The sequence below is a fragment of the Copadichromis virginalis genome, linkage group LG19 (genome assembly GCF_057382275.1).
Source record: "Copadichromis virginalis isolate Kocher_CV1m ecotype Utaka linkage group LG19, C_Virginalis_male_GT1.1, whole genome shotgun sequence".
Lineage (NCBI taxonomy): Eukaryota > Metazoa > Chordata > Actinopteri > Cichliformes > Cichlidae > Copadichromis > Copadichromis virginalis.
Genome location: NC_140636.1, coordinates 24481557 through 24493975, shown reverse-complemented (window position 1 = coordinate 24493975; position 12419 = coordinate 24481557). Strand labels below are relative to the sequence as shown.

Genomic DNA, 12419 nt, shown 5'->3' with positions numbered 1-12419 from the left:
TTTTATCAATATGAGTGAACTAATGGTCTGTGCGTTTTTTGTTTTTTTGTTTTTTGTATATTTTCTGTGCATGTTCTGTTGCCAGAAACAGCAACCAAACCCATTCTTCAGTAACACACCTGCAAAACCACAGCAGAATAAACCATGGCACTTTACTATTGGCCTGTGCTGCAGATAGAGGCTAAATTATTAGGACTGTTTAAATTAAATGCTAAAACAAACAGCAAACAAAAAGCAAGTGTAAGGACAGAACACAGCACAGAAGGTGTGTAAGAAGAAGGGTGTCACCATACTACCACACCCCGGATTACCCTTTAAAAGGGCCTTTTCAATTATTTAGATTGGCTGACCTTAATACATGAATTGGAGGGGATACATTTCACATGCATTGTGAAAAATAATACACTTAAAATAATTAATTTTGGAAGTGGCACACTGTGGGGCAGGTGTCAGGATAAACGAAAACGTAAGGACATGATTAACAGCTTGGACAATGGAAAATTCAATTTTCCCCTCATTTATCCGAGATTTAAAAAAATATACGGAAAATTGGATTTCTGTGGTGTCAATTAACTAGCATGTGTCACCTTTTCTAGCTGTTTTGAATTTTGCTTTTTTATATTTTCAGTTTTCACTAATATCCAAAAACAAAGCAATATATTACAACACTTTCTGTTGAATGTATAAAACAAGCATCAATGCTTCAAACTGCTCAAACCAATACCAACTTAAGCACTCTTATGAGATGCACACTTAGAAAATTTAGAATAACTAAAAGAATGAATATTTTTGCAGCTCTGAAACATAACTTTTTTTTAACTCAACTGAATCTAATCTACCAAGCCACGAAAGGGTTCCTCATCAAAGAAACAGTCTTTCAAGTATATTGCAAAAACACTGAGGCCTAATTGCCAAAGTTATTTGCACAGTACAGCTGATCTTTCACTTAACTTGGTGTTGCTAAGGACTTCAAATAATCTGATCATACATACCATACAGAAGGAATGATTCCCCTGTGTCCTTCCTCTAAGCAGGCTGTTATTTTTTCCTCTTTTTTTCCCTCTGGAAATGGCAGAAACACTACGTAAACATTTTAGACATTTGCGCAGCACAAAGAATAAGGCTACAAAGTAAAGTTGCGCAGAAAAGAATTTGGTTTGTCTAAGTCTAAAGTTGGGCAGGAGTGATGTGATACACCAATGAATAGTGCATGAGTGTTGAACCCGAGACTGGTAACTATAACTAGGGACCGCTGAGAGACGTCACTGTCTGCCAATCCACACAAGCTCTGTCTGCTACAAAGGATATATGTATTAAGCTTCTTTTTTTAAACATATATATAAATATATCTAAAATATTTCAAATGAACGAGATAGTTCATGATCATTCTATTGTAGTGAATCTTCCTAACATAGCCTGCAAAGCTTCAATACCACTACTGGAAAGTATGTTTTAAGTACAATTTAGAAAGTATGTTGCACTAAATAATAATCAAGTTTGCTACAATGTGAAGATAAAGACAATTCTAAGATTTTCATAGTGTTACCATAAGTTAGGGTTGTATAAAAAAATCTACTGGAAGTGCTTTAAACTGTGTGAACTTTGGGTAATCAGTATATTGCTGTGTAACGAGTGATAGGATTTCATGGAAGTAACCAAAATGTCAGCCCATCCTAGCCGAAAGAATGCTGCCCTTTAATCATTAATAAGGTGCTGCGCCCAATTTGGTCCTGGGGCACACATGCATTTTCTTTTATCATCATCGTGAAATTGCAAAATGATGTCAAACCATATTTGCAATGCCTTGCGTTTCAAATCCATTTAAGTTTGAGCAATTTCAAAGATGACCTGAATTTTGAGTCACTGTTGTTATTTCTGTTGTTGGGGCGATCGTGGCTCAAGAGTTGGGAGTTCGCCTTGTAATCGGAAGGTTGCCAGTTTGAGCCCCGGCTTGGACAGTCTCGGTCGTTGTGTCCTTGGGCAAGACACTTCACCCATTGCCTACTGGTGGTGGTCAGAGGGCCCGGTGGCGCCAGTGTCCGGCAGCCTCGCCTCTGTCAGTGCGCCCCAGGGTGGCTGTGGCTACAATGTAGCTTGCCATCACCAGTGTGTGTGAATGTGCGTGAATGGGTGGATGACTGGATATGTAAAGCGCTTTGGGGTCCTTAGGGACTAGTAAAGCGCTATATAAATACAGGCCATTTACCATTAGGGCTATTTACTTGAAAGATTAAGGAACCAGCATGTGTTTTTAACAGGGGGAGTAGAAGTATTTGCCAAAAGCCTTGATTGTGTTGCATTATTTTGCCGAGCTGAGATATGCTTTAGCAACTTCTATTCAATGCAACTTCTCTTGCATGCTGAAGTACAACTCATCATCTCATCAATTACACATACAGCCAGTCTGTAAGCTATACGTCAAAGTCTAAAGTTCCTAGTATCCGATGAAACAAGTCCCTAAATTATTTAGATGGCCCAGTCAGTGTTGCATGTGGCAACCTCATTAAGAGGCAGTATCGCTGTTCACAATAAAAGAAATAGATTTGCTTGCAGGAAATAACACAAACACAGTATCTTTGTTATCATATAGGGAAAAATGCCTATGGATAACACTCTTAATTAAATGATGCAAAGACTATTTTAAGTGATGCATGTATGAAACTATTTTGGGTAAATGCATTTCAAACAAAACACTGTTTTTAACTTTGTGCAGTAGCTTCCTTGTTTTTACCTAGATCCGTAACAGATATATTCTTTTCCCACCTGCGCAGTGGGAAGTGTCAGCTCAGTGACACCAGCCTGTGGTGTCACTGGTGTCTGTTGAGGGATTCTGCTGTTAATTACATGATTCAATACCAGCTAAGAGGGGTTGAGGAGATGTCCTAGTTCCTCCAGGAGAGCTAACCGTGTCACCAATAGTGCAAAGTTACTGGTTGCCCCTGCTGTCTCATATACTAACCTCATTCTCTGATGGATGTTGTCATCAAATTCAACTTTAAGCACAGAAGATGACTCTAGGGACCAAACCAGTCTGCCATCGCTGGTGTTTCTGTTTTGACAAAGAACAAAAATTAACATGACTTAATAATTTCCCATAGTTTTTGTTTTGTTCTAGTGTCTCTGTGCTCTTCTTTTTTTCTCTTCTTTTTCCTCTTACCTTCTTGCTTGTTAGAGCAGAGGGCTAATCCAGGTGCTGCTGGGTGTCTCTTCCTGTTATAAGGGAGTTCTTCCTTCCCACTGTCACAATTGCTTTCTCATAGGGGATCATCTGATTGTTGGGCATTTCTCGCTAATTTTGTAGGGTTTTGACCTTGCAATATTAAGCACCTTGAATAAAATCAGATTGAAGTGGACTTCTTTATACAACATAAGAGTTTCAAAACACAATATCTGTGCAATAAAAGAAAGCATTATCTATATTATGGATGAATATTTAGGTAACACTTATGAATATGCATGAGAAAGTGACACCTTTGACAATGTCGTCTAGGATGAGTCACAGATGAGTCACAGAATGAATTGATACCAATCATGCAACCTTATCCCATGTAGGTCCAGTGTCCAAAGACCTCTTTTGGCTGTTGGTTGTAGATTGGTTATCAACATCTTATTCATGCTCCACTGACTCTGTGGGGACACCAGCTGACTGTGGTGTACTATATCGTTGGGGCACATTTCAGACTGTTTGGATGACGACTCTGGCAAGCTTGACCAGTGAAACACAGCCACAGGGCATTGTTGATGGTGGTGTTGAGTTGGCATTGTGCTAACTAGTCAGCACGTAGGGCCTGGGTGTATTTGACCCTATATGACCTCAGAAACTAAAGAAATACTCAGAATCTGAGTGATTATTTTTAATGTCTGTGGATAGAAATGTGTACTATATATAATAAAACACCCTATTATCATATAATGGGCAAACAAAAATCATGTGAGAGCGTTTGTGTTGTCAAATTGTGTGAGCACATCATGGACAGTGCTTGGAGAGTCTATACATTTTTGCATCTTACCATGTTTCTCTCTTTAATCCCCAAGAAAGGAATGGAAACACCACCTGGTGGCCGAAGAACTGTCACTGCAGTTGGCTGTACTGTGTTTGGCTCACTACACAGCTGAAAAAAAGAGGACCATACCTGGAAGGGAACTAAAGACAAGGAACAAATATCCTTTCACTACTCTTAACAGTCAGCTGATACCCAAAATACTGCTCACAGTGCAGAGGAGACCGAATTTAGAAGGACTGTTAAACATACCTGACTTTTTTTTTTAAAAGCCTTTGGAGTGAGAGTCAAAAGGCAAGGTTTTCTGATCCAAATCAAGATATGTTATACAAGATAACATATAATTTGGACTCATTTGTGTCTCTATAGTGAGCACAAAAGAAAGTTTATATGTTTAAGCTGCCAGACGGGGACACATTCACCATAAAGTATGTAGGGCTTGAAAAGAAAAATACATTTTGAGAAGCTGTAAAGTTGTTTTCATTGCAGCTGTTAGTAGCAGTCGTTCCTTCTAGCTAAAAGAGTGGAGTTGCATGTAATTATGCACATAACACAACATTGCCAGCCTTGTTAGTGTTATTAGTAATTATTTCCTACAGATATGGATTAGTTTACCCTAGTGAAAAACAGTTTCATTGTCTAGTTATTATTATTATCAATATCATTATTATTATTATTATTATTATTATTATTATTATTATTAGTAGTAGTAGTAGTAGTAGTAGTAGTAGTATTAACAGTTCAACTCAAACTGCACCAGCACAGTTCTTTTCTGGTTCCTGATTGGGTCATTCTAAGTTTACTCAGAGACAGTATAGACTTTATTTTAGCTAAATCTAATGCTAACAGTTGTATGTAAGATGCCTATAAAATGTTTTCTTTTCTCTCAAAACTAACTATTTATCAGTAGATATTTGCTAATAAAAAGCTAAACGTTTTATACGTTTTAGAAAAAGTTCAGCTGATAGTTTAGCTTCATGAAGAAAGTAAGCTAATAGGCATGCTAGCTTAGTGTTTTTGTAGCTAACCATGGATGGAGAATTATCTCTTGCTTAAGCTGGCAGATGATTTCCATCTTTAATGGTGTTTTATGTTATGATGGCAACTAGGAAGGAAGAAATGAGCAGGTTAAACAACCTGTTCTCAGCTAATATTGATTATTGAACACAAGGCTGTAATGTAAAATGAATGCATTCATTTGATTGTACTCATTTATTGTTTTGTAATAATACTTTAAAAAAGTTACATATCAGCATATAAACTTTGCAAAATAATCAAAGATTAAATGCATAAAAACGTGTAAGCAATTTTTATGCCACTAAGCTTTCATACATTTGTGATTAGCTTTGTCATAAATAACAGTTTTACAAAGAATATTAGAAAACAACACTCTGGTATCAAACTTTGCATTTAAATCATGTTGTAGCCTTAAATTAAATATCCATGTGAGATATACACACTTTCTGTTTTCAGTCGATTTCTAAGTAGATTGAAAATTTATTGAATGGCATTGCTATCTTTTAAACTTGTAAGAAAAATTGAGGTGACAGGTTAAGGTTAAAAATAAGTGTAGCACAGGGACTGCTGGTCAGCTAAGTTATAATGCACTGTTTACAAATCCAAGTGGTAAAGCACATAAATTAACAACAACAAACCATTAAGTAAAAATGTCACATGTAAAAATGTCACGTGTCAAATCTGGGTGGCTATAGCTGAATCTGTTTCTTTAAAGAAAGCCCGCCATCTAGTGGCCAGACTATTTCATTCGCCAAGGATGAATCATAGGGAAAAAGGCAATTTTCGTCTCATCTGTTATGAACACTAACTGCATCACTATATTGCCTGTTAATGTCCAGGCAATATATGTCATTGGATATTGCAGCCGTGATGCAATGGTAATTATGCATGATGGCAAGCTCTGAGGTTTGCTTCAATTTTTACGGCCTCCAGGAAATGCTGCATCCCTTTGCCTGCTTCCATCCAGCAAACAGGCAGTGAGGTGGGGGAATTAAAGTGACACAGCTATATTATGTGAAAGTAAAGCAGAGCAGCTCACAAGGGTGAGATCTTTAAAGGGGGAGTAGCCTTTTTATAGATGAGACTCACAGAGGCTCAGAATCTCTTCAGACTTTCGTAATCCTGAACGAGACTGGAGGAAATTTTCAATGTGAACAACCCTGCCTTAATATTTTCCAATCCATTGGACACGGGTATAACTAAAGGCTTTGTATTCTTGCTTCTCTCCCTGTTTATTTGTGAGGCACAGATGGACAAGCAGCTGATGCAGGAGGCAGTTCCATGCACAGCACACTTAACCGAGGACCCAGAGGCATCTTGAAATAGAAATTCAAAAGAGGAGGAGGAGGAGAGAAAGGAAGGGGGTTTTTAAGGGAGAGCATTGGTATGCCAGGTTCAGTACATAGCATGGCTGTGCAGAAGAAACAGTGTGTCATCCCTCCATCGCAGGGACCTCTTTCTACACGTACCATCGAAAGCCAAAGGAAGAGAAACAGATATGAAAAAACAGAAGGTTGGTAGCCTTTTTCTGCGCTTTCTATGATTATCTTATCAAACCTGCCTTTTCATTGAATCAGAGATTGTAGATTAGAACCATAGGATCATTGCACCATATCGATTATTAGTTGATCGTATAGATTATGCATCTCTCTTAAGAAATCTTTGCACATGACTACCGTGAACTAAATAACAAGGCATCTGTTTGTACATATTACAAAATAAACTAACAACACCAGTACACGGTACAGCCCTAAAGAAACACCTTGTTTAAACTAATTACTCTTCAGTCTTACGTGTGCCACTCTATCTTAACCTTTTACAGTGTTTGATTCAGCTGCACTCATGAGGACTGATCAGGTGCTAGCCTTTTATATGTAGGCAATTTATAAAGGCTCTTTCATGTGGAGCTGACCCTGGGGCCAAACAGTCCTGAACCACCACTGTTTGGGACAGCTTCTTAAAAGCTGATTTGATTTGAGTTTGTGTCCAAGGGCCACCTCAAACAATTTAGTTTTATAAACTTGTGTCTGTTTACAGACGGAGACAATTCCAAGTATCTGTGTAATGAGTATGAGTTTTATTACAAAAAATAAAGCCTTGATGAAGGAATATTCTACAGAATAAGTTTTTTTTCCTCTCTCTGACAGAAAATGGCTCTTATCACAAACCGATTTCAGCGACAGTGAAGAAAGCAACCTGTTCTGTCAACATCTGCAACACAGTTACTCCTCGGGCTGCTGCAGGTTTTTGAGAGCACACTCACCCCGCTGTCATATTTTTAGGATGTCAGGCCATGTTTTTTTACTTCTGTAAGTAAAATTGCTATTATATCGTATCCTTGCATCCTGGCAGGTAATGGACAAAATGTTGACGAGAGGCTGAAAGCCGCACGAGAAAGAAGACAAGAGCACCAGAAGCTACTTGGTATGTGGGCCCCTACATGATGGTAATATTCACATGTCCTTGCAAGTACACTTACCTCAATTTCTAATAATATTTACATAAACAAAAATCCATGTTGTACTGCTTTGTTCATTCTTAGCCTCTCGGGAACTGAGCAGGTTAGAGCGGGAGCAGCGGGCTAGGCTTTACTATGAACAACAACTGCAGGAGCGCAAGAAGAAACTCCTGGAGCAGAGGCTCAAAGAGGAGAGGAGGCGTGCTGCTGTGGAAGAGAAGCGGAAGCAGAGGCTCAAAGAGGAGAGAGTGAGTTTTGATGGTGGATATCGAGTATTTTATTTCCAGCAATGCTGATGAGTTCACTGTTCAGGCTAAATTCAGTAAAATTAACTCAAAGGTGTTTCTGAATTAAGGAACGATATGAATCTGCAGTGCGTAGGACACTCGAGAAGAGCCAAAAGGCCCAGCAGAGCCTCAGTCAAAATGCAAGAGGAAGGAAACTCACTAAAAATGGTAAGCTAGGCGAATGTGCTTTCATTTCTCTCTCCTTTCTTTTTTTCTAACATAATCTTACTAAACTCATAACAACCTGCTTGCAGTATCTGTTGTCTCTGTACGATATCTTAACACAACAATTCTTGGCAAACCCTATCTTCTGTTTTTGCTGCATTTAAAACTTTACACTGATTAATACACTAGTTCCACATCGCTTGCCACTGACCACATGGGAGAAGAACCTGGTCAGTCGTCTCCTTACCCCCACATGCTCTTATCTGGCCAGGAGCAAGAGTGCTGGTTGTCAGTCAGGAGAACAAGGTACTCTCCCCCATAACAGAAGAATGTACTTATTTTAATTTAACATTAAGGAACTTCTGTTGCTACAACAACTAATATCTCAGGGCCCTCTGGTCTCTAACGCTGCTGTTTTTCTCTCTGCTGATACACTACTTCATATTTCCACCCTTTTCACTGTTCCCACCGTTTCTGCATTGCTCTCCAATTTGCCATAATTATGGCGCAAAACACTGGCTCAGTTGTCCATGTTTGTCGCCGTGCAGTTTCATTCCACTCCATGAATACCACCACCACTCACAAACCCCGGCATCACTCTGGTTCAGTCCACAACAGGCCATCTGCTTCCTCTGGTTCTCGCAACAGCCAGCACAGAAGCATCAGTGTGGCACAGGTACAGCTAGCTGTTTCTTTTCATTAGAAATCTTTACGATCAGCCAGCTGTCTCTTTTTTCAGTCAGTTTTGAATTGGAAATAACATTTTCTTTTGATCTAGATAAAAGCAGCAAAGCAGCAAAACATTGTTAAGAGGACCTCAAGTACTCTCTCTAACGTTCAATCAAATACCATCAGCGTCTGTGTAAAATCAGCTCTGATGCCGAGCAGAACATCCTCTCCATCATCAGAACGGTAGGTAAAGTGCCACAACTGTGCATCAGAGACAGAGCGGCAGTAATGTGAACAAAATGCTCCCTTTTAATTTTTCTTAAAGGACCTCACAAAGATCAGTCATCAAACAGCCAACCCTGCTCCAGCCTGAGCTCCCATCACTCCCTGAGGAAGATGCTGCTGCTTGCAACTCTGCCCTCTCTCCTGCTAACTCCAGGCCTGTCAGGAAATCAGTTGAATCTCAGCAAGAGAAACTGAGGGGTAAAAATCCACAGGAGACTCCAAGTTCAAACTTGCCTGACAAAGACAAAGTGACATCAAAGAGAACAGCAGGAGATGGAGGTAAGCTAGAAAAATGTATCTAGCACAAAGTGTGTCAATGTGTTTCTGGGATATTTATAGTGAAGTGTAAATTATTTCTCTTTAGGTCTCTCCAAAATGCCTCCTTGTCCAGCTCCACAGACTCCTGAAGTCATGTCCCGCCCCTCAGCTGGAACTACTGACCCAGAGGAAGCCTCACGTCTCCTGGCTGAAAAGAGGCGAGAGGCCCGACTACAGCGGGAGAAAGAGGAGCAGGAGCGCTTACAGAGGGAGGAGGCTGAAAGGTAAAAAAGCACATCCAAGTATATGGTAACAATATTCATTAGCAAGCTTTTAAGAACATTAGAAATAACATCCAGGCAGAGCCATGAAGAACTTGAGCGCAGGAGGGCAGAGGAGCGGGCACGACAGCAGGCTGAGGCTCAGCGTCTCATAGAGGAGAAGAGGAGAAGGGAGCAAGAAGAGCAGAGACGAGCTGAGGAAGAGAGAGCTCAGGCTATGAGGGAAGCTGCCCTCTTGCAGAAACAGGTGGGAAACAGAAAAGTTTGTTGTTATCATGCATTATATTCGTAGATAGGTTTTCTATTCACGTTCTTACTTAATGTTTTTTACCCGTCTGTGCAGAGAGAGGAGGAACTAGCCAAAGAGCAAGCACGAGCAGAGCAGTTGAAACAAGAGCGGGAAATGCTCGCACAGAAAGAGGAGGCAGAGCGCCAAGCAAGGAAAAAGGTGACAACTAGGATTTTAAAGTACGGCCGTCATTTCTGTATACAGCTCGGGCCACACATTAACTGAATTAATCAAAAAATAATAATACACCCCACTTAGCAAAAGAAGTTACAATGATAAAAATGGACACTGTGCAACTGAAAATATTTAAAAGACTTAAAAAACTGAGATTTTATTGTTTCCATTCATTGTTTGAACTTGATTCCTGCAACATGTTGAAAATGGCACTGTTGTATACTGCTACCCCCCCCCCCCCCCCCCCCAAAAAAAAACGAAATACCAAAATCTGACAACTTATAAAGTTAAGAAGAAAAATCAATGAGTATAAAAAGAGCAAGAAACTTTGAGAAATAAAGCTGCACTGGGGTTCATCACTCTGTGTAAGACTGCATGGACAAAATATTTCAGCCATTTAAGAAGAACCTTTTTAATTCTAAATAATTTGGAGATTTCATCCACTGTGATCACTAATATCTTTCAGAGTTTTACAGAGCCCAGAGACATTTCTGTACACAAGGGACGAGGCTGAAAATCGGTACCCTTGTTCCTTGGAACATCAGGAGACTCTGCAATAAAAGTTGCCTCATTTTAGCTTTTAGCCATTGCCACGGTTGTCAAAAAAATATATTACAAACAGTATTTTTAAAAGTGAATGTTTTACTATTTTACCTTTAACTTGTAAGCATTTTTAAATTTATTATGGAAACAAGATGTGCCGAAAAATCTGTTTTATGAAAGACACTGAATGCATTCTCTGAGTGAAAGTATTTTAGTGAATGTTGTTTTCTTTTGCAGCGACTTGAGGAGATCATGCGGAGAACCAGAAGGACTGATTCTCCAGATACGGTGAGATTAAGTGTTTCGTTTTTTAAAAAGTCTACTGCCTCAGGTCTGTCATGACGCACATTCTGCATCAGCTATTAAACAATCTGTTTAACTTTTAAAAGCCACACAACTTGTCCTTAACTAAAATGATTAATGTCTTTTATCACAGAAATCTGTTCCAGTGAGGATTATGTCAAATGATGCCCAACCAAAGGAAAACACGCAGCCTGTGCACAATGGAACGATAGAAGATACAGCCAAGGCGCCAGTGGGAAATAAAACCACACAGCTGGGCCTGAACAGTCAGGAGGATATGCTACCTGTTGTGGCCTTCAAAGAACGCAGGTCTCTTAGAACTCTCACTGGCCTGGAGGAAATCCAGACCCACCAACGTGCAGGTGAGAAACAACCAGCATAGTATTTAAAAACACTTGTCCTCAGGGTGGGAAAGCGAAACCAACCATCAGTCTAATAATCAGCGAGTGTGTTTGTAGAATCACCCACCTTAAGTTACCAGTTACTCATTTACATGTTATAATTTGCCATATTAATTCCCAATTGGCTGTACTACCCACACAGGCAGGCTCACTCACTCGTGATTGATGATCCACAGTGATTTGTGCAGGCAGGCCCGCAGCAACCAACTCATAAAAACTCAGTTATAAATGGGGGAAAGTTATGCAAGCTTTGAAAAAAACGTATTCAGGTTGATGGTGAACAGTTCTATGCTCATAATGCTGCTTTCAAAATGTTATATTTGCTGTTTTTGATTTAATATCTATCATTCGTCGTCTTCCTTTGCTTTTTTTTAGAGGTCATCTGAATGCCTGCAGGATGACTTTCAAAGCCTTTGTTGGAGACCGGTGAATACACAAGAATTACTGCTGCACAGCTATTTTGCTCCCCTTCGGCACTTTGAAAGAGCATGTAAAATTATAACCTTGCCTCCCGATGAGGATGTCAGCATTTGGTCACTTTTCTGTGTGTAACCAGTGGCACAAGCATAAAGCGAATTGCATATGAGCTTTTTCAGTACAGCAGTTTTCTGATCTAATAACTATCCAAAAAGCAGTAGATGTAGACTGTGCTGGCAAACGTAGTGTATCAGTTAAGGAGAGTGTTGCCTCTGTTGAAATATTAGGAATAGGAACTCTAAACAGTCACAATATGCCGTATGCTTTTTGCTTATTCCTGATATTTCTTGCCACCCTTGCACTTTTTCTTCCTCGGTTTTGTCACTGTGGAGTTAGAATAGCAAAAGTGGCAGTTTGCTCAGAGAATACAAGAGTTTAATGTCTTAGCAAAAGATGACTTCCTGCATTCCCACTGTACCTTAACCTTGGATTTTGTAAAGTATAGCAATCATGTAATTCAAAGCTGCTATGGAATATAGTTTCCAAAGACTGTGCTTCATTTTTGTTGTGTGTGTGTGTGTATTTGTGCCAATTTAGAGGATACAATGCACAGTGTATTTTTTTTTTTTTTTTGCACTGACTGCTTTGTTTGATATTGCATAATCACTTTACAAGCAATGTCTGATGCATAGAGTTTAAGAGTTTATTAATATAAAAGCATAAAACAAAACCAGATGTATCTGAGCCACAATATTTGATCTTATAGTTCAAGTACTGCTTATGACTATCACGTTAGCCTATTATATGCCATATTTGATTAAAGTTAATACTATGCCACGTCTTCGCCTTGTTTTTCCAGTTGAAAACATAA

General features: G+C 39.3%; 1 protein-coding gene across 3 annotated transcripts; it reads left to right on the top strand.

Moving 5' to 3' along the window:
* The first annotated feature begins 5774 nt into the window (after positions 1-5774).
* map7a (microtubule-associated protein 7a) lies at positions 5775-12385 on the top strand. 3 transcript variants are annotated; one of them, XM_085441662.1, is made up of 16 exons: positions 5775-6000; positions 6268-6531; positions 7166-7261; positions 7371-7442; positions 7561-7724; positions 7832-7931; positions 8118-8234; positions 8453-8604; positions 8707-8840; positions 8923-9161; positions 9247-9424; positions 9500-9668; positions 9765-9869; positions 10665-10715; positions 10864-11092; positions 11507-12385. In XM_085441662.1, exons 2-16 carry the CDS (start codon positions 6405-6407, stop codon positions 11515-11517), a joined length of 1944 nt encoding a protein of 647 aa, XP_085297788.1. In that variant the 5' UTR covers positions 5775-6000; positions 6268-6404; the 3' UTR covers positions 11518-12385. The 3 variants fall into 3 exon arrangements, with proteins under 3 accessions (XP_085297788.1, XP_085297789.1, XP_085297787.1); XM_085441663.1 differs by lacking the exon at positions 5775-6000 and having other exon boundaries at positions 6030-6531; positions 8477-8604; XM_085441661.1 differs by lacking the exon at positions 5775-6000 and having other exon boundaries at positions 6031-6531.
* The last annotated feature ends 34 nt before the right edge of the window (positions 12386-12419 follow it).